This window comes from Mobula birostris, chromosome 4, assembly GCF_030028105.1.
Source record: "Mobula birostris isolate sMobBir1 chromosome 4, sMobBir1.hap1, whole genome shotgun sequence".
NCBI classification, from domain to species: Eukaryota; Metazoa; Chordata; class Chondrichthyes; order Myliobatiformes; family Myliobatidae; genus Mobula; species Mobula birostris.
In genome coordinates, this window is record NC_092373.1 from 34,027,295 (window position 1) to 34,049,700 (window position 22,406).

Sequence of the window (22,406 nt, forward strand, 5' to 3'; positions counted from 1 at the left end):
ACCAGCTCTTTGTGAAGGCTGAGAAATGTGAGTTTCACTGCAATACCATCTCCTTCCTGGGGGATGTAATTTCAGGCTGTTCCATTCAGATGGACCAACAGAAGGTCAAGGTGGTGGTCGAATGGCTCCGACCTTCGACTCGTTGGAAGTTGCAACACTTTTTGGGAACATCAACACTTGGAGTATCGTGTCCAGTTCTGGTCACCTCACTATAGGAAGGATGTGGAAGCATTAGAAAGGGTACAGAGGAGATTTACCAGGATGCTGCCTGGTTTAGAGAGTATGCATTATGATCAGAGATTAAGGGAGCTAGGGCTTTACTCTTTGGAGAGGAGGAGGATGGGAGGAGACATGATAGTGTACAAGATAATAAGAGGAATACATAGAGTGGATAGCCAGCGCCTCTTCCCCAGGGCACCACTGCTCAATACAAGAGGACATGGCTTTAAGGTAAGGGGTGGGAAGTTCAAGGGGGATATTAGAGGAAGGTTTTTTACTCAGGGAATGGTTGGTGCGTGGAATGCACTGCCTGAGTCAGTGGTGGAGGCAGATCCACTCGTGAAGTTTAAGAGACTACTAGACAGGTATATGGAGGAATCTAAGGTGGGGGGTTATATGGGAGGCAGGTTTTGAGGGTCGGCACAACATTGTGGGCCGAAGGGCCTGTACTGTGCTGTACTATTCTATGCTCTATGTTTTTCTAACTTCTATCACCGCTTCATCAGAAATCACAGTACACTGTCTGCACCACTCACTGCTCTTACCTCATCGGCTGTCAGATCCTCCTGGTCCCCTGCTGCTGAAAAAGCATTCTCTGACCTGAGGGAACGTTTCACCTCTGCCCCCATCCTGATTCAACCTGAAACCGACCGGCTGTTCATTGTGCAGGTGGATGCGTCTGACGCTGGCATAGGAGCTGTTCTCTGTCAGCACTCGGCCAAGGATGAGAGGGTACACCCCTGTGCCTTCCCTCACCACCTCACTCCCATGGAGCGGAATTACGATGTCAGAAACCGGGAGCTGCTGGCTCTGGAGGAGTGGAGGCATTGACTGGAGGGAGTCAAGGTGCCATTCTTAGTCTGGACTGATCACAGGAATCTGGAACATACCCATACTGCCGAGCGTCTCAACTCCTGTGAAGCTCGTTGGTCCCTGTTTTTCTCAAGATTCAATTTTACTCTGTCCTTCCGCCCCGGTTCTGAGAATGGAAAACCTGATGCCCTCTCCCGAAGATTTCCCTCCTCTGAGACCCCTGAGTACCCTGATGTCAAGCTCACTGTCTCATGTGTGCAGTGCAATGGGACATTGAATCCATTGTGCAAGCTGCTCGACAGAGAGGCAGCCCCTACTCAATGCCTCACTAACCATGCTTATCTTCCCAGCTCTGTGCGCTCACAGGTATTGGGGTCATTTTCCCAGTTATCCTGTCACTCTGGAACCAAGTGTACCCAGGCCTTCATCATTTGGTGGTTGTGGTGACCCTCCATGGGAGATGACATTTGCAACTTTGTCTCAGCCTGCTCTGTCTGTGCTCAAGGCCAGAACTCTAACCGGTCACCCGCTGGTCTGTTACAACCCCTGTCTATCCCCGAGAGACCCTGGTCCCACATTGCCCTGGATTTTGTCACCGGTCTTCCCCCATCAGATGGTAACACCACCATTCTCATAGTAGTTGATCGTTTCTCCAAGTCTGTACACTTTATTCCTTTACCTAAACTTCCCTCTGCCAAAGAAACAGCCAAATTACTAGTACTGCATAGTTTTAAATTACATAGTTTACCTGTAAACATTGTGTCAGACAGGGGCTCTCAATTCACATCCAACTTTTGGAGTGCATTCTGTAATCTTCTGGGTGCCTCTGTGAGTCTGTCTTCAGGATTCCACCCACAGACCAATGGCCAGACTGAGCAGGCCAACCAACAGCTAGAGACTGTATTGTGGTGTCTGGTCTCCCAGAACCCCTCTGTGTGGAGTCAGCTGCTACACTGAGCCGAGTACGCCATAAACTCTCATCCGTCCTCATCAAACTGTCTGACCCCCTTCAAGTACTGCCTTGGCTACCAACCTCCACTGTTTCCTGCCCCAGAGGAGGAGGTTGGCATTCCACCTGCTGAGGCGTTCATCTGCCGTTGTCAGTGGATGTGGAGGCGCACTTGTTCTGCACTTCTCGGTGCCTCCGCTAGGATCAAACGTCAAGCTGACTGCCATCGCTCTGAGGCCTCACGTTACCGCCAGGGACAGTGTGTGTGGCTTTCAACTTGAGACCTGCCCCTCAAGGTGGATTTCCGCAAGCTCACCCCCCCCCCCCGCTTCATCGGCCCCTTTTCATTGCTAAAGTCATCAGCCCTGCTGCCGTCCGTCTCAAGCTACCCTCCACTCTCCACTGCATTCACCCTACCTTCCATGTGTCCCACGTCAAGCTTTTCATGAGCCCTGTGTCCTGTCCCCAAACCCCTCTCTCCCCCTCAGCTCATCGATGGGTTAGAGGCCTTCACGGTACATTGACTGCTGGACGTTCATTGCCAGGGCCATGGCCTCCAGTACCTTGTGGACTGGGAAGGTTATGGTTCTGAGGAGAGGTGTTGGGTCCCCGCCTGTAACATCCTGGACCCCTCTCTCATCAGAGACTTTCATCGCCAGTTCCCAGCTCTACCTGCCGTGATGCCAGGAGGCATCTGTGGTGGGCGGGGGGGGTGGGGTGGGGGTGGAGTACTGTCAGTACCTCCAGCTGAACTCTGTCTCTTTGTGTGCTTTTTCCCCTAGCTGTCAGTCTGTGGTTTTGTATTGCCATGTGCTCTTGTTTGTTTTCATGCCCCATGTGCTCCTGTCCCTGTCCCTGCTCCTGCTCTACTCCGGCCCCTGTATTACTGAGTATTCCAGCTCTCACCTGTTTCTCATTATTGCCTGATTTGCTGCCACTTCTGTCTCATTGTGCTCCACCTATCATCTGCCTCTGTGTTTATTGCTCAGTCTATTTCAGTCCTGTGTTTTCATCTCTTTGTTGCTGGATTGTGCCAATGGATTTTCCTGAGCCTTTCCAGCATTTGTATCTGTACTCTGTCTGTCTAAATATTGACTCTGCCTGTTTCCCAATTCTGGTTTTTGGATTTCTCTGAATGTTTTGATCTCTGCCTGAACTTTGCCTACTTTGTTTGCACCTCAGGATTTGTTACTCAATTATTGTCACTGTGTGCACAGTACTGGGTCTGCGATTGGATCCCTGTTCCAATGTCCTGACATTATACAGCATAAAAAGAAGTGGTCCCAACAGCAACCCCTGTGGAACACCAGTAGTCATTGGCAGCCAATCAGAAAAGGATCCTGTTACCTCACTCGCTGCCTCCTACCAATCAGACAATGCTCTAACCATGCTAGTAACTTTCCTGTAATAACATGGGCTCCTAACTTGGTCAGCAGCCTCATGTATGGCTCCTTGTCAAAGGCCTTCTGAAAGTCCAAATGTACAACATCCACTGAATCTTCTTTAGTTATCCTACTTGTAATCTCCTCAAAGAATTCCAACAGGTTCATCAGGCAGGATTTTCCCTGAAGGAAACCATGCTACTTTGTCCTATCTTGTCCTGTGTCACCAAGTACTCCATCACCTCAGCCTTAACAATTAATTCTAACATCTTTCCAATCACTGCGGTCAGGCTACCTGGTCTATCATTTCCTTTCTGCTGCCTTCCTCCTTTCTTAGAGTGGAATGACGCTTGCAATTTTCCAGTCCTCTGGTACAATGCCAAAGTCCAATGATTTTTAAAAGATCATTTCTAATGTTACTGCAGAAGGTAGTGGTAATGCACCATTAAGCTGGGTGCCAACTGCCATAAAACAAAAAGAAGAAGAAGAATGTCACCACAATCTCTAATGCTACCTCTTTCAGAACCCTAGGGTGCAGTTCGTCTGGTCCAGGTGACTTATGTATCTTTAAGTCTTTTAGCTTTTTGAGCACCTTCTCTTCTGTAACTGGACCCACTTCTCTTCCTTCACACACACACACATCAGGCATACTGCTCGTGCCTTCCACAGCGAATACTCATTCAGTTCATCAGCCAACTCCTTGTCCCCTGTTGTTTCTCTTGCCTTATTTTCTAGTGGTCCTATCTCCACTCACATTTCTCTTTTATTTTAACATACTTGAAAAACTTTTACTGTCCACTTTGATATTATTTGCTAGCTTGCTTTCATATTTCATCTTTTCCCTTCTAATAATTTTCTTTAGTTGCCCTCTAAGTTTTTAAAAACTTCTCAATCCTATATCTTCCCAGTAATTTTTGCTTTGTATGCTCTTTCTTTTGCTTTTACAATAGCTTTGACTTCCCTTGTTAGCCACGGTTGTACTATTTTACCATTTGAGTATTTCTTCATTTTTGGAATACAGACGTCCTGCACCTTCCTCATTTTTCCCAGTAACACATCCCATTGCTGCTCTGCTGACATCCCTGCCAACAGGTCCTTCCAATTTACTTTGGCCAACTCCTCTCTCAAACCACTGTAATTTCCCTTACTCCACTGAAATACTGCTACGTCAGACTTTACTTCCTCCCTATCAAATTTCAAGTTGAACTCAACCATATTATGATCACTGTTTCCTCAGGTTTCTTTTACCTTGAGCTCCGCAATTGCCTCCGTTTCATTACATAACACCCAATCCAGAATAGCTGATCCCCTAGTAGGCTCAATGACAAACTGCTCTAAAAAGCCATTTTTTTAGGCATTCAATGAACCCTCTCTTGAGATCCATTACCAACCTGATTTTCCCAATCAATCTGCATGTTAAAATCTCCCATGACTACCATACATTGCCCTTTTGACTTGCCTTCTCTATTTTCTGTTATAATCTGTGGTCCACCTCCCAGCCACTATCGGGAGGCCTGTATATAACTGCCATCAATGTCCTTTCACCCTTGCAATTTCTTAATTCAATCCACAAGGATTCAACATCTTCCGATCCTATGTCAAATCTTTCTACTGATTTGATGCCATTCTTTACCAATAGAGCCACGCCTCCCTCTTTGCCTACCTTTCTATCCCTCTGATATAATGTGTAACCTTAGACATTCAGCTCCCAACTACACCCATCCTTCAGCCATGATTCAGTGATGGCCATAACATCGCACCTGGCAAAAGATCTCATTGAATGTATGAAGCAGCTTGAGGACCTTGATACTGTTTCTTCTTGCAGTCTAAGTGACAACTGGAATGTGGAATTAGTTGAGGTAAATGCTGATTCAATAGCATCTAGGTCAAAAACAGTATGCTGCCATAAATCAGCAGGTCAAGCAGCATCTGTGGAGGCTAATGGTGTAAGTCAATGTTTTGGGTTAAGAACAGGAGATCCAGTCCTTATGCAGATATGAGTCTGAGAATGAGGAGTATGATATTTGAGATGAGGTTAGAAAAGATTCCTCTATACAGCAAGCAGTGAATCTTTGGAATCCTCTATTCCTATGGACTGTGGATGCTTATTCACTGTTTATTCAAAATATAGCTTTCAGGATATTAAAGGAATCAAGGGATATTGGGATAGAGCAGGAAATCATACAGAGGTGGAAGATAACCCGTGATGATGACCTACCCTGCTTTTCTTAACACATACTTGACACCACATGCAAGACACAGCAAGCAGACAATACATTCAGTGAGAAAATCAGTGTGAAAACTAATTGCAGTAAAACATGTATTATACCCTTTAAAATTGCCTCGCCATCACCAGGATTGCATTCTCACTAACAGAAAAATTCTTGTAATTGGGCAGCACATTTGTCAGGATGGTTAAAAATGTCATGACATTTGGAATAGAAGCAAATAAGATGAGGATTGGAGAGGTACTAAAATATATCAGAGCTGTGTACTTTCATAGAACATAGAATAGTACAGCACAGTACAGGCCCTTCAGCCCACAATGTTGTACTGACCCTCAAACCCTGCCTCCCATATAAGCCCCCACCTTAAATTCCTCCATATACCGGTCTATTAGTCTCTTAAACTTCACTAGTGTATCTGCCTCCACCACTGACTCAGGCAGTGCATTCCACGCACCAACCACTCTCTGAGTAAAAAAACCTTCCTCTAATATCCCCCTTGAACTTCCCACCCCTTACCTTAAAGCCATGTCCTCTTGTATTGAGCAGTGGTGTCCTGGGGAAGAGGCACTGGCTATCCACTCTATCTATTCCTCTTATTATCTTGTACACCTCTATCATGTCTCCTCTCATCCTCCTTCTCTCCAAAGAGTAAAGCCCTAGCTCCCTTAATCTCTGATCATAATGCATACTTTCTAAACCAGGCAGCATCCTGGTAAATCTCCTCTGTACCCTTTCCAATGCTTCCACATCCTTCCTATAGTCCTGAAGGGTCTCGGCCCGAAACATCGACTGTACCTCTTCCTAGAGATGCTGCCTGGCCTGCTGTGTTCACCAGCAACTTTGATGCGTGTTGGTTGAAGTAACAGAATAGTTCCATTTTTCTGATGAAACAGAAGGAGTTTATTCAGTCCACTGAGTGCATACTGAGTCTTAGACCACTGCCAATTACTCATTAATTCTCCCTGTAACCTATTCTCCACACTTACCTATCAACTCTAAGCCTTTAGAGTCTACCGCACACCTACACACCAGGGATAATTTACAGTGGTCAGGTAACCTACCAACCTGTACACATTTGGGATGTGGGAGTACACATAGATTATGCTGTCACAAGGAGAATATACTAATTTCACATGGACAGAAACAAATATTAGGGCTGAACCCTAGTCTCTGGTGCTAAGTGCCCATCCATTATGTCGTCTCCAGACTGTCTTCATTTCGTGCAAACTTCATACTTTATTTTTGGCTCAAAATTTCTTAAACCAATAGCAGCTAACACATTACTGCCAAGATCACATATGCAATATCAATAGCAAGGTGTACTAGAGGTGGATTAGCCACATACTTTCAACAGAATCTAATGCCATCACTGGAATAGTGATAAGATAGAAACCTGCAGCCAAATGAAAATTAGACCTCTTGAGAACTGTAGTTAAGCACTCTGAAATTTGAGCTTAAAGAAACCTGGGGCACAACTGAGACAGCATTGAAAACACAAAATACTCTGCAGACGCTGGGGTCAAAGCAACACGCGCAACATGCTGGAGGAACTCAGCAGGTCGAGCAGCATCCGTGGAAATGACAATGGACGTGAGGCAACATTGAAGGACTTGCCATAAACAGTGGTGAACGCAAGAGCTACAGTATAATATATAATAATGAAGTAGGTTTTCATCTGCTGAATCATTGTGAATAGAGCTAAGGAATTGCAAGGGTAAAAACATCCTGATGGGAGTAATATACAGACCCCCTAACAGTAGAAAGGATGTGGCCTACAAATTAAAGTGGGAGATATAATGCATGACAAAATGGCAATGTTACAATAGTCATGGGGTCTTAAATATGCAGGTAGATTTGGAAAATCAGATTGGTGCTGCATTCCAAGAGGGGAAATTTTTAGAATGGCTATGAGATAGCTTTTTAGAGCAGCTCATGTTCGAGCCCACTAGGGGACCAGCTATTCTGGATTGGATGTTGTGCAATGAACCAGAATTGATTAGAGAGCTTAAGGAAAAACAGCACTCATGGGCAAATGATCATAATATAATCAAATTCACCCTGAAATTTGAGAAGGAGTAGCTAAAGTCAGCTGTATCAATATTTTAGTGGAGTAAAGAGAATCACATAGGCATGAGAGAGCAGTTAGTCAGAATTGATTGGAAAAGAACACTGGCAGGGATGATGGCAGAGCAGCAATGGCTGGAATTTCTGGAAGCAATTTAGAAGGCATAGGATATGTACATCCCAAAGAGAAACAAGTATTCCAAAGGAAAGATGACACAACAATGGCTAACAAGAGAAGTCAAAGCCAACATTAAAGTGAAAGAGAGGGCATATAATAAAGCAAAAATTAGTGGGAAGCTTTTAAAAATCAATAGAAGGTAACTAAAAAAGTTCTTAAGAAAGTAAACACGAAAACAAATGTAAGGTAACTAATAATATTAAGAGGATACTGAAAGTTTCTTCAGACACGTAAAATGTAAAAGGCAAGAATGGATATTGGACCACAGAAAAACAGGAGAGGTAGTAATGGAGACAAGGAAATAGCGGTTAAACTGAATAAGTATTTTGCATCAGTCTTCACTGTGGAGGACACTAACAGTATTGTTCCAGGTGTCAGGGTCATGAAGTGTGTGAAGTTACTATAATTAGAGAGAAGCTTCTTGGGAAAGTGAAAGGTCTGAAGGTTGATAAGCCACCTGAACCAGATGGTGTGCACCCCAGAGTTCTGAAAGGGATGGCTGACGAGATTGTGGAGGCATTAGTAATGATCTTTCAAGAATCACTAGATTCTGGAACGGTTCCAGAAGACTGGAAAATTGCAAATGTCATTCCACTCTTCAAAAATGGAGAGAGGCAGAAGGAAGGAAACAATTGGCTAGTTAGTCTGACCTCAGTTGTTGGAAAGATGTTGGACTATTAAGGATGAGGTTTCAGAATATTTGGAGGCACATGATAAAATAGGCTGTATTCAGCATAGTTTCCTCAAGGGGAATACTTGCCTGACAAATCTTTTGGAATTCTTTGAAGAAATAAAAAGCAGGATAGACAAAGGAGAATTGGTTGATGTTGTGTACTTGGATTTTTGGAAGGCCTTTGACAAGGTACCACACATGAGGCTGCTTAACAAGTTCCAAGCCCATGGTATTACAGGAAAGACTCTAGCATAGGTAAGACAGTGGATAATTGGTAGGTGGGAAAGAGTGGGAATAAAGGGAGCCTTTGCTGGTCAGCTGCCAAAGACTAGTTGTTTTCCACAGGGGTCTGTGCTGGGACTAATTCTTTTTGCATTGTATGTCAATGATCTGGACGAAGGAATTGATGGCTGTGTTGCAAAGTTTTCAGACGATATGAAGAGAGGTGGAGGGGCACATACTTTTGAGGAAGTAGAGAGGCTACAGAAGGACTTAGATTGATTAGGAGAATGCACAGATAAGTGACAGATGGAATATGGTGTCAGGATGTGTACAGTCATGCACTGTGGTAGAAGAAATGAAAGGGTTAACTATTTTCTAAATGGAGAGAGAAAATACAAAAAAAAGAGGTGCAAAGGGACTTGGGGGTCCTTGTGCATGATTCCCTAAAACCTAATTTGCAGGTTGAAGCTGTGGTGAGGAAGGGAAATGCAATGTTAGCATCCATTTCAAGAGGATTAGAATATAAAAGCAAGGCTGGAATGTTGAGATTTATAAAGCACTGAGTGAGGCTTCACCTGGAGTATTGTAATCAGGTTTGAGCCCCTTCTCTTAGAAAGGACGTGTTGAAAGGAGGTTCATGAAATGATTCCAGGATTGAATGGCTTGTCATATGAAGAGCGTTTGATGACTCTAGGCCTTGCATTTACTAGAATTTAGAAGTATGAGGGGAAACCTCGTTGAAACCTATTGAATGGTGAAAGGCCTTGATAGAGTGGATGTGGAGAGGGTGTTTCCTATGATGAGAGATTCTAAGAGCATCGGGCACAGCCTCAGAATAGAGGGGCATCCTTTTAGAATGAAGGTTAGGAGGAATTTCATTAGCCAGAGAGTGGTGAATCCGTGGAATTCTTTGCCGCAGGCAGCTGTGGAGGCCCATTCTTTAAGTATATTTAAGGCATAGGTTGATAGATTCTTGATCAGTCGGGGCATGAAGGGATGCGGGAAGAAGGCAAGAGATTGGGACTGAAAGGAAAATTGGATCAGCCTTGATGAAATGGTGGAGCAGACTCGATGGTTTAAATGGCCTTATTCTGCTCCTATATCTTATAGTCTTATGATCTATGACATTTGAATTGCACCATTCAGATTCCTTACTAACTATAAATCCAACTAATAATTAAGCTCCCTGAAATCTAGTTAGATTTCAAGGATCTCAGCCTATCATTATTCAATAGTGTTACAAGAAATGGTGTGTTGGCGTGTGGCCAAGTGGTTAAGGTGTCGGTCTAGTGATCTGAAACTGAGCCTCAGCTGAGGCAGCGTGTTGTGTCCTTGAGCAAGGCACTTAACCACACATTGCTCTGTGATGACAACGATTGGCCCTAGTGCCCTTCCCTTGGACAACATTGGTGGTGTGGAGAGGGGAGACTTGCGGTATGGGCAACTGCTGGTCTTCTGTACAACCTTGTCCAGGCCTGCGCCCTGGAAACCTTCCAAGGCGCAAATCCATGGTCTCACGAGACTAACAGATGCTTAGTTATGTAAGAAATGGAGAACTCGGCTTGCTGACCATCAGTCAGAGTGTTAGACTTGAGAAACAAGCTTTACAGTTGTGTACAGGAATTCTTTTTTGTAACGCAATGTTTATGGAAAGAATGCACAGTAACATTGTTAGGTACATGGCAACACACACAAAATGCTGGTGGAACTCAGCAGGCCAGGGAACATCACGGTAAAATGTCGACTGTACTCTTTTCCATAGATGCTGCTTGGCCTGTTGAGTCCCTCCAGCATTTTGTGTGTGTTGCTCAGATTTCCAGCATCTGCAGATTTTCTTTTGTTTGTTAGGTATACAAACCATTTTGATTTTGCCCACTGTTGATTTTATTCTCCTAAGAAAGTTCAATGTGTTGTAAACATTATTAATGTATTTTTCTGACAAATAATTAACAGAAATAAGGACATAGAACATAGAACATTACAGCACAGTATAAGCCCTTCACCCCACAATGTTGTGCCAAGTACTTAAACGATCTGAGATCAAATAACCTTTCCTTCTACATAACTCTCCTCTTTTCTGTCAACCATTAAATCACCAACCCTGGCAGCAGTTTCCATGCACCCCTCACTCTCTGTGTAAAAAAAACTTACCTCTGTCATCCATAAACCTACCTTTTAGATCATTGTTGGCTTCATCTTGCTCATCATTGAATTGTTCAGAGGCAGTGAGGAAGTCCTCCTCGATGGATGAACCTGAATAATTAGTCTCCTCCTCTGATTTCCAATTGGCAGTGCTGACAGGATGTTTTTTCCTTCCTTTGAAATAATTCAGGCCAATCATGCATTTGTTGATTTCGTATATAATACAGGCCATGTCATTCTTTCGGCACCTCCTGGCTGATTGAACCAAACAGACATCTGGGGGTCGCGTGCACTGTGCAGGAGGTGGGACGGACTCCTCTTCCAAATATTTGGTGGATTCATCTTTTTGAACCTTAAAATAAATTAGCAATTTTGAAGGATCTTTGAAGAAATGTCTATGTCAAATACATATGGCAATTTCAAGAGCAAGGTTAACACGAGCTGTATAGTAGAGTTACCTAACACGGTGTGACAGCGATGCAGGTTTATTTTGAATTTTATCTATGTGTTTTAGGGCACCTGTTATCCTTTTGTGGGATTGAAATATGCAGCTTTAACATTTCAAGGGGTCAGTCATGTGGCCATTGTGCAAGTCAGTTAGAATCAGAACAGCAGACCAGGGTAACTGACCATGTATCAGAAAGGCTCAGTCGCTCTGAGGTGGAAAAATCTGCCTGTAGGGGTGTTGCAGACAGGAGGAAATTCTAACATGAAAAGTTTTGCTCTATCTATTCTCAGTGTTCTGGATGCCAGATAGGCACACAGGATTCACTTGGGTTCTAGGGCAAGATCTCAGGAAAATCTGCTCTTCAGTGAGGAGGCTGATTGGAAGGAGTAACTGTGACATTCTCCTTTCTACCTTGTGTGTAAACAAACCTGGATAATTCAGGCAAACAACAGGAATTCTGCAGATGCTGGAAATTCAAGCAACACACATCAAAGTTGCTGGTGAATGCAGCAGGCCAGGCAGCATCTGTAGGAAGAGGTGCAGTCGACGTTTCAGGCCGAGACCCTTTGTCAGGACTAACTGATGGAAGAGTGAGTAAGGGATTTGAAAGTTGGAGGGGGAGGGGGAGATCCAAGATGATAGGAGAAGACAGGAGGAGGAGGGGTGGAGCCAAGAGCTGGACAGGTGATAGGCAAAAGGGGATACGAGAGGATCATGGGACAGGAGGTCTGGGAAGAAAGACAAGGGGGGGGCACCCAGAGGATGGGCAAGAGGTATACTCAGAGGGACAGAGGGAGAAAAAGGAGAGTGAGAGAAAGAATGTGAGCATAAAAATAAGTAACAGATGGGGTACGAGGGGGAGGTGGGGCCTTAGCGGAAGTTAGAGAAGTCGATGTTCATGCCATCAGGTTGGAGGCTACCCAGACGGAATATAAGGTGTTGTTCCTCCAACCTGAGTGTGGCTTCATCTTTACAGTAGAGGAGGCCGTGGATAGACATGTCAGAATGGGAATGGGATGTGGAATTAAAATGTGTGGCCACTGGGAGATCCTGCTTTCTCTGGCGGACAGAGCGTAGATGTTCAGCAAAGCGGTCTCCCGGTCTGCGTCAGGTCTCGCCAATATATAAAAGGCCACATCGGGAGCACTGGACGCAGTATATCACCCCAGTGGACTCACAGGTGAAGTGTTGCCTCACCTGGAAGGACTGTTTGGGGCCCTGAATGGTGGTAAGGGAGGAAGTGTAAGGGCATGTGTAGCACTTGTTCCGCTTACATGGATAAGTGCCAGGAGGGAGATTAGTGGGGAGGGATGGGGGGGACAAATGGACAAGGGAGTTGCGTAGGGAGCGATCCCTGTGGAATGCGGGGGGGGGTGAGGGAAAGATGTGCTTAGTGGTGGGATCCCATTGGAGGTGGCGGAAGTTACGGAGAATAATATGTTGGACCCGGAGGCTGGCGGGGTGGTAGGTGAGGACCAGGGGAACCCTATTCCTAGTGGGGTGGCGGGAGGATGGAGTGAGATCAGATGTACGTGAAATGGGGGAGATGCGTTTAAGAGCAGAGTTGATAGTGGAGGAAGGGAAGCCCCTTTCTTTAAAAAAGGAAGACATCTCCCTCGTCCTAGAATGAAAAGCCTCATCCTGAGAGCAGATGCGGCGGAGACGGAGGAATTGCGAGAAGGGGATGGCGTTTTTGCAAGAGACAGAGTGAGAAGAGGAATAGTCCAGATAGCTGTGAGAGTCAGTAGGCTTATAGTAGACATCAGTGGATAAGCTGTCTCCAGAGATAGAGACAGAAAGATCTAGAAAGGGGAGAGAGGTGTCGGAAATGGACCAGGTAAACTTGAGGGCAGGGTGAAAGTTGGAGGCAAAGTTAATAAAGTCAACAAGTTCTGCATGCGTGCAGGAAGCAGCACCAATGCAGTCGTCGATGTAGCGAAGGAAAAGTGGGGGACAGATACCGGAATAGGCACGGAACATAGATTGTTCCACAAAGCCAACAAAAAGGCAGGCATAGCTAGGACCCATACGGGTGCCCATAGCTACACCTTTAGTTTGGAGGAAGTGGGAGGAGCCAAAGGAGAAATTATTAAGAGTAAGGACTAATTCCGCTAGACGGAGCAGAGTGGTGGTAGAGGGGAACTGATTAGGTCCGGAATCCAAAAAGAAGCGGAGAGCTTTGAGACCTTCCTGATGGGGGATGGAAGTATATAAGGACTGGACATCCATGGTGAAAATAAAGCGGTGGGGGCCAGGGAACTTAAAATCATCGAAAAGTTTAAGAGCGTGAGATGTGCCACGAACATAGGTAGGAAGGGATTCAGGCAATATGTTGGCGATAGAGCAGATTGGTAAGAATAGTCTGTCCTAATTTGAGATACTCTGGAGAAAAGGTCACTATCACACTTGTTAACGTTGATGAATTTTAGTCTCATTTGGAGCTCATTTTCCGAACACAGTTCTGTTTGATATTTATAATGTCTCAGCTTTTATTGAAGATGCTAAACTCATTTCAGGCTACTTTTTCAAATTGAAATGCTATAAACCAGATAGCTGGCTGTGTAGTGAAATATATTTTGAATATTTTTATAATATTATAATTATATCATTCTTTGATTCCCCTTCCGCTCCATTGACCATAATTTTACAACACCTATCATGTTATTGATTGGAGTTAGTATTAATGTAGCAGAAAAAAAACTATGTCAAATCTTCTTATTTTAAAACTTCATTTCATTAGTTTGACCAATAAATAGCTCACAACTACTGTAATAAAGGACATATACTTCCTGTCCCAGTGATTCAGAATCTCAAAAAAAAAACAACGTAGCCTAACTAATTAAAAATATAATGAACTATAAGGAATAGTAATGGAATTTATATATTTTTAGTTAATTAAAGCCTGAAACTCTCAGGACACTAAGTAAAATGGAAAGAAGATTTAAAAAGGTATTGGATAGCCTATAATAGGCACAACACACAGCTAGCTGTTTGGTGTACTCAGCAAGGTGAGCCGTCTTATGTGAATACAGTTGTTTTGGAAAGGAAGTTAATAAAAAATATCACACATGAGCACTGAGTGAGTATTCATGACTTGGTCCGAGCAGAACTAAGAGTTTAATTTATATTAAAGTAAATTTAATGTTTAGGACTAACTTAAGGTCAATACTTGTTTCAGTGATTTTATTTCTCCTGTGGTCACCACTTTTTCTAACACCTCTTCACAAATATTTACTTCAAAAAGTACTTCCAGATGGTTTGTTCTCCTTCAGTGAAGTTTACTTGTGGGAAGCTTGGGCAATTGCCATTGATGTGATGATTATTTATTTGTCACAGGCCATTGGAATAAATCATCAAAATATTCCAACAAATTAGTTATAAAATGGCAGCTTAATGAATGTAGTCATGTGGTAAATCTTCTAGAAACAGTGGATTAGGTTGATTTTGACATTGTACTTCGCCAATTTGCTTCTGACGTTATAGATCGTTCAATGCATATATAGTAAGTTTGTTAATCTATCACAAATGTAATAAATGCACTCCTTTTTACTCTGTGTCCTATTCAGCTACCCTTGTGTTTTCCTGATACAAGTGCATTTAGTTCTTTAACTAATGCCATTGTATTTGTTATGACAAATTACTTTATTCCACACTTACAAAAATGGTGAAGGCACAGATGTGTACCTGCAGATTGGATTGGCCATTTTCAGTGACTTTGCAAGTACTAGTTAAGTTCCTGAAAGCATGCAGATCAGGATTAATTTCTGGTAATGGGTTTCTTGATAAGGGGCTCTTTGGTTTTTTGAATTTAATACAATAACGATTGATTTTTTGAATGAACGAGTGAGTGAGAGGCATCATTGCAGTGCAGGAGCCATTTCAAAAGAACAAGTCTTGTGAGCAATGTGATTTATTTAAGCCAATAAAAAGAAATGAGGTACAAGTGGAGCGGAAATTGTTGGAATGGGCTGTTGTTAGAGTGGTCAGGCATTGACTCAATACACTTCAGTGAGAATAGATAGAGGCTAAGGGAGTTGAGTTGTTTGTTATCATTTGTTTTGATTGTGGAACTTGAGTTTGAGAATTTGGAGTCAAATATATAACAGGCTCATTGAGAGGAGATTGATTAAGTGATCTAGGTGAGTGCAAAACTCAAAGGTTTCAGAGACGCACAAGTAAGAACAGATAAGGTCCCTAATGAGTACTTTACATCAGTATTTTCCCAAAAGGACATGGAGGATAGGGAGATCAGTATTAATATGCTACGGCATTTTGAAGTAAAGGAGGAGGTAATGCTGTGTCTCTTAAGACTATGAGATATAGGGGCAGAATTAGACCATTTGGATCATTGAGTCTGCTCCACAATTTCATCATGGCTGAACCAATTTTCCTCTCAGCTGCAGTCTCCTGTCTTCTCTCTGTATCCTTTCATGCCCTGACCAATTAAGAATCTATTAATCTCTGCCTTAAATATACATAAAGACTTGACATTCACAGCTGCCTGCAGCAAAGAATTTCACAGATTCTCCCCTCTCTGGGTAAAGAAATTCCTCCTCATCTCTGTTCTAAAAGGATGTCCCTCTATTCTGAGGCTATGTCCTCTGGTCTTAGACTCTCCCACCATAGAAAATATCCTCTCTAAATCTACTCTATCAAGGCCTTTCACTATTTGATAGGTTTCAATGAGGTCTCCCATCATTCTTCTGAATTCTTGGGAATACAGGCCCAAAGCCATCAAACTCTCTTCATATGACAAGCCATTCAATCCTGGGATCATTTTCATGAACCTCTTTTGAACCCTCGCCAGTTTCAACACATCCTTTCTAAGATAAGGGGACCAAACCTGCTTACAATACCCCAGGTGAGGCCTCACCAGTGCTTTATAAAGTCTCAACATTCCATCCTTGATTTTATATTCTAGTCCTCTTGAAATGAATGCTAACATTGCATTTGCCTTCCTCACCACAGACTCAACCTACAAATTAACCTTCAGGGAATCCTGCATAAGGATTCCCAAGTCCCTTTGCACCTCAGTTTTTTGTACTTTCTCTTCATTTAGAAAATAGTCAACCCTTTCATTTCTTCTACCAAAGTGCATGACCATGCACTTCCCAACACTACACTCTGTCTGCCATTTCTTTGTGTATTTTGCTAATCTGTCTAAGTCCTTCAGTAGCTTCTCTGCTTTCTACACCCCCAACCAGCTTTCTATTGTCTCAACAAAGCCATTAATTCCATCATCTAAATCATTGTCAAATAATGTAAAAAGAATTGTTTCCAACACAGTCTCCTGTGGAAAACCACTAGTCACAGGCAGCCAGTCAGAAAAGGCTCCCTTTATTCCCAGTCTTTGTCTCCTGCCAATCAGCCACTGCTTTATCCATGCTAGAGTCTTTCCTGTAATACCTTAGGCACGTAAATTGTTAAGCAGTCCCATGTGTGGCATCTTGACAAAGGCCTTCTGAAATTCCAGGTACACAGCATCAACTGATTCTCCTTTGTCTATATTGCTTGTTATTTCTTCAAAGAATTGTAACAGATTTGTCAGGCAAGATGTTTCCTTGAGGAAACTCTAATGACTATGGCCTATTTTATCATAGCTGAGACCTCATCATTAATAATCGACTTCAACATTTTCCCAACTACTGACTTCAGACTAATTAGTTTGTTGTTCCCTTTCTTCTGCCTCCCTCTCTTCTTGAAGAGTGGAGTGACATTTGAAATTTTCCAGTCTTCCAGAACCATTCCAAATCTAGATCTCTTCAGCCACCTCTTTCAAAACTCTGGGGTGGACACTATCTGGTCCAAGTGACTTACCTACCTTCAGATCTTTCAGTTTCCCATGAACCTTCTCTCTAGTTATGGTAACTTCACACACTTGATGGCCTCTGACACCTGGAACTTCCACCATACTGTTACTGTCTTCCACAGTGAAGACTGATGCAAAATACTTATTCAGTTTGTCTGCCATTTCATTGTCATCCATTACCGCCTCTCCAGGACTGTTTTCTAGTGGCCTGATATCCAGTCTCGCTTCTCTTTTACACTTTAAGTATCTGAAGAAAGTTAATATTTTCTTTAATATTATCGGCTAGCTTACTTTCATATTCCATTTTTACCTTCTTAAATATATTTTATTTGCCTTCTGTTGATATTTGAAAGCTTCCCAATCCTCCAACTTCCCACTAATTTCTGCCCTCTCTTTGGCTTTTATGCTGGCTTTGAATTCTCTTGTTAGCCATGGTTGTGCCATCTTTTCTTTAGAATACCTTTGGGATGTGCTTCCTGAATTCCTTCCTGAAATTCCAGCCATTGCTGCTTTGCTATCATCCCTGCCACTATTCTTTTCTGATTAATTCTGACCAACTCCTCTCATATGTCTCTGTAATCCCCTTTACTCCACTGTAATACTTATATATCTGACTTAAGCTTCTCCTCAAATTTCAGGGTGAATTTGATCATATGATCACTTCCTCCAAACGGTTATTTTACCTTAAGGTCTCCAATCAATTCTGGTTCATTGTAAAACACCCAAACCTGAATAGTTGATCTTCTGGTGGGCTGAACCATGAACTGCTCTACAAAGCCATCTTGGAGGCACTCATGAAATTCCCCTTCCTGGAATCCAGCACCAACCTGATTTTCCCAATCTACCTGCATATTAAAGTCCCTCATGACTATTGTACCATTGCCCTTGTGGCATGCATTTTCCATCTCACATTGTAATTTGTAGACCACATCCTTAATACTGTTTAGGGGTCTGTATACAACTCCTACCAGTGTCTTAGCTCTATCCACAATGATTCAACACCTTCCAGCCCTATGTCACTTCTTTCTAATGATCTGATGTAATTTTTTATCGACAGAGCAACACCACCCCCTCTGCCATCCTGCCCATTCTTTAATGTGTATCCTTGGACTTAGGCTCCCAGCTATAATCTTTCAGCCATGATTCAGTGATGCCCACAACATCATATCCGCCAATCTGCAACTGTGCTGCAAGTTCATCTACATTCTGTATACAGCGTGCATTCCGATATAACACCTTCAGTCCTGTATTCACTCTTTTCGATTTTGTCGTACCATATTCAACATTTTGATTCCTAACTTTCTGTAACGTCTTACCAACATCTGCCTCCCCAACTCTTCACTAACTCTTCTGGCACTCTAGCTCCCATCCCCCTGTAACTCTAATTTAATTCCCACTGTGCTGCATTAACAAACCTTCCCGCTAGGGTATTAGATCTCTCTCCAGTTCAAGTGCAAACCATTCCTTCTGTACAGGTCCCACATTCCCTGGAAGAGAAACCAATGATCCAAAAATCTTATGCTCTCTCCTACACCAACTACGTAGCCACATATTAAACTGTATAATCTTCCCAGTTCAGACCTTGATAGCACGTGGCATGGGTAGCAATCCTGAGATCACAACCCTTAGCACCTCATTCCCTGAACTTCTTATGCAGAACCTTGTCACTCGTCCTACCCATGTCATTGGTACCCACATGGACCATGACCTCTGGCTGTTTCACCCTCCCTCTTAAGACCCGATCCGAGACATCCCAGACCCTGGCACCCACGTGGCAACGTACCATCCGGGAATCTCATTCTCACCCACAGACCTTCTGTTTGTTCCCCTAACAGATCCCCTATCACCGTAGCGTGCCTCTTCTCCCCTCTTCCTTTCTGAGTCTCAGAGGCAGACTCAGTGCCAGAGGCTCCTCCACTGTGACTCTCCTCTATTAGTTCATTCTCCCTGATAGTATCCAAAGTGATACACCTGTTCATGTGGGACATAGCCACAGGAGTACTCTGCACTGCCTCCTTAACCCCATTCCCAGTTTCCTTTGTCTTGCACCATGGGTGTAACTACCTCTCTATATGTCCTATCAGTTTCAGCTTTTTGAATGATCTGAAGTTCATTCATTTCCATCTCCAGCTCCTTAACTTGTTCGTTAGAAGCTGCAGCTGGATGTACTTCTCACAGTTGCAAGAGACAGGGTGGGAAGAGGAATAGTCCAAGTAGCTGTGAGAGTCCATAGGCCTCTTTACTGTAAAGATGAAGCCACACTCAGGTTTGAGGAACAACACCTTATATTCCATCTGGGTAGCCTCCAACCTGATGGCATGAACATTGGTTTCTCTAACTTCCGTTAATGCCCCTCCTCCCCTTCTTACCCTATCCCTTATTTATTTTTATTCCCCCCCCCCTTTTTTTCTTCTTCTCTCTGTGTCTCTCTCACAATCACTCCTTGACTGCTCTCCATCTTCCTCTGGGCTCCCCTCCCCCTTTCTTTCTCCCTAGGTCTCCAGTCCCATGATCCTCCCCCTCTTCAACTCTCTATCCCCTTTGCCAATCGACTTTCCAGCTCTCAGCTCCACCCCCCCACCTCCTGTCTTCTCCTATCATTTCAGATCTCCCCCTCCCCCTCTCAAATCTCTTACTATCTCTTCTTTCAGTTAGTCCTGACGAAGGATCTCGGCCCAAAACGTCGACTGTGCTTCTTCCTATAGATGCTGCCTGGCCTGCTGCGTTCCACCAGCATTTTGTGTGTGTTGCTTAGGTAAGCCAACTTGCATTTTTCCTTGCATTTTTTTTTTGGAGGAATAGAGAGCACATCTGTAGCGTTAGTACTTTGCTCTGATGTGGGAATCCTGGGAATCTTCCTGTCTCCCGGATGGCCACATCTACTCCAGGTGCTCCTGAGAGACTGTGTTAGGGATCTGGAGCTGTGGCTTGATGACCTACAGCTTATTAGGGAAAGTGAGCAGGAGATAGATAGGAGCTACAAGGAGTTAGTCACCCCGAGACTGCAGGAGTTAAGTAAGTGGGTGACTGTCAGGGAAGGGATGGGAAGAGCTCAGATAGTAGAGAGCACCCCTGTGGCCATCTCCCTCAGTAATCGTTATCTCGTTTTGGATACTGTTGAAGGGGGTGACCTGACAGAGGATGACCACGGCAATCGGGTCTCTGGCACTGAGCCAGGTTCTGTGGTGCAGAAGGGAGAGAAGAAGATGAGGAATGCCTCAGTCATAGTGGATTCCATAGTAAGAGGAACAGAGAGGAAGTTCTGTCAGCCTGACAGAGATACCCGCATGGTGTGCTGCCTCCCAGGTGCCAGGGTACAGGATGTCTCAGATCAGGTGCAGAGTATTCTGAAGGGACAGGGTGAACAGCCAGGAGTCTTGGTACACATTAGTACCAATGACATAGGTAGAAAAAAGGAGGAGGTCCTGAAGAGAGAATTCAGGGAGTTGGGTAGGAAGCTGAAAAGCAGAATCCCCAGGTTAGTAATCCCAGGATTGCTGCCTGTGCCACATGCTAACCAGCGCAAGAATAGCATGATCAGGCATATTAATGCATGGCTGAGAGACTGGTGTATTGGGCAGGGCTTCAGATTCCTGGATCACTGGGGCCTCTTCTGCGGGAGGTACAACCTGTACAAAAAGGACGGGTTACACCTGAACCCAAAGGGGTCCAATATCCTAGCAGGCAGGTTTAATAGAGCTGTTAGGGAGGGTTTAAACTAATTTGGCAGGGGGATGGGAACCGGAGTGATAGAGCTAATGAAGGGGAAAACAGAAATAAATCAAAGATAGTGTGCAACAGAGATGATAGAAAGGACAGACAGGAGATGAGGCATAATCACAGCCAGTAGGTTGAGTTACAGGGCAATAGAGGTGTGGTGCAGTTAAAACAGAAAGCAGCAAATACTGGACTGAGAGTGTTGTATTTGAATGCGCGCATCATAAGAAATAAAATGGACGAACTTGATATTCAGCTACAGATTGGCAAGTATGACGTGGCCATCTCTGAAACTTGGCTAAAGGATGGCTGCCATATAGAGCTGAACGTCCAGGGATATATAGTGCATTGGGAAGATAGATTAGTAGGCTGAAGGGGTGGTGTGGCCCTGTGTATAAGAAATAATATTAAATCATTAGAAAGGGATAACATAGGATCGGAGCGTGTAGAGTCTCTATGGGTTGAGTTAAGAAATAGGAAGGGTAAAAGGATCCTAATGGCAGTTGTATACAGGCCTCCAAACAGCAGCCGGGATGTGGATTAGAAATTACAGCAGGAGATAGAAAAGGTCTGTCAGAAGGGCAATGTCATGATAATCGTTGGGGATTTTAACATGAAAATGGATTGGGAAAACTAGGCAAGTACTGGACCTCAAGCGATATAATTTGTGGAATGTCTAAGGGATGGTTTTTCAGAACAGCTTGTTGTTGAGCCCACTAGGGGATCGGCTGTGCTAGATTGGGTGTTGTGCAAAGATCTTGAGATGATAAGAGAGCTTAAGGTTAAGGAACCCTTGAGGAACAGTGATCATAATATGATCGAGTTCACTTTGAGATTTGAGAAGGAGAAAGTAAATTACAATGTGTCGGTATTTCAGTGGAACAAAAGAAATTACAATGGCATGAGAGGGGAACGGGCCAAAGTTGACTGGAAAGCGACACTGGCAAGAAGGACAGCAGAGCAGCAATGGCTGGAGTTTCTGCGAAAAATGAGGGAAGTGCAAGACAGATACATTCCAAATAAGAAGAAATTTTCGAATGGAAGAAGGACAAGTGAAGTCAGAGCCAAAGTAAAAGCAAAAGAGAGGGCAAGCAAGGAATCCAAAGTTAGTGGGAAGATAGAGGATTGGGAAGCTTTTAAAAACTTGCAGAAGGAAACTAAGAAGGTCATTAGGAAAGAAAAGATGAATTATGAAAGGAAGCTGGTGACTAATATCAAGGAAGATACTATAAGTTTTTTTAAGTATATAAAAGGAAAAGAGAGTTGAGGGTAGATATAGGGCCCTTAGAAAATGATGCTGGAGATACTGTAGTGGGAGACGCAGAGATGGCAGAGGAACTGAATGCGTATTTTGCATCAGTCTTCACAGTGGAAGGCATCTGCAGTATACTGGACATTCAAGAGTGTCAGGGAAGTGAAGTATGTGCAGTGAAAATTACGACTGAGAAGGTGCTCAGGAAGCTTAATGGCCTGAGGGTGGATAAATCTCCTGGACCTGATGGAATACACTCTTAGGTTCTGAAGGAAGTAGCTGGAGAGATTGCAGAGGCATTAACAATGAT

General features: G+C 43.7%; 1 protein-coding gene across 1 annotated transcript in view; it reads right to left on the bottom strand.

Moving 5' to 3' along the window:
- sphkap (SPHK1 interactor, AKAP domain containing) overlaps positions 1 to 22,406 on the bottom strand; it is a 138,113-nt gene that overhangs the window by 41,561 nt on the left and 74,146 nt on the right. Inside the window, exon 6 of the mRNA XM_072256941.1 lies at positions 10,880 to 11,222. Coding sequence (XP_072113042.1) covers positions 10,880 to 11,222 — 343 coding nt within the window. The remainder of the gene's footprint in view (positions 1 to 10,879; positions 11,223 to 22,406) is intronic.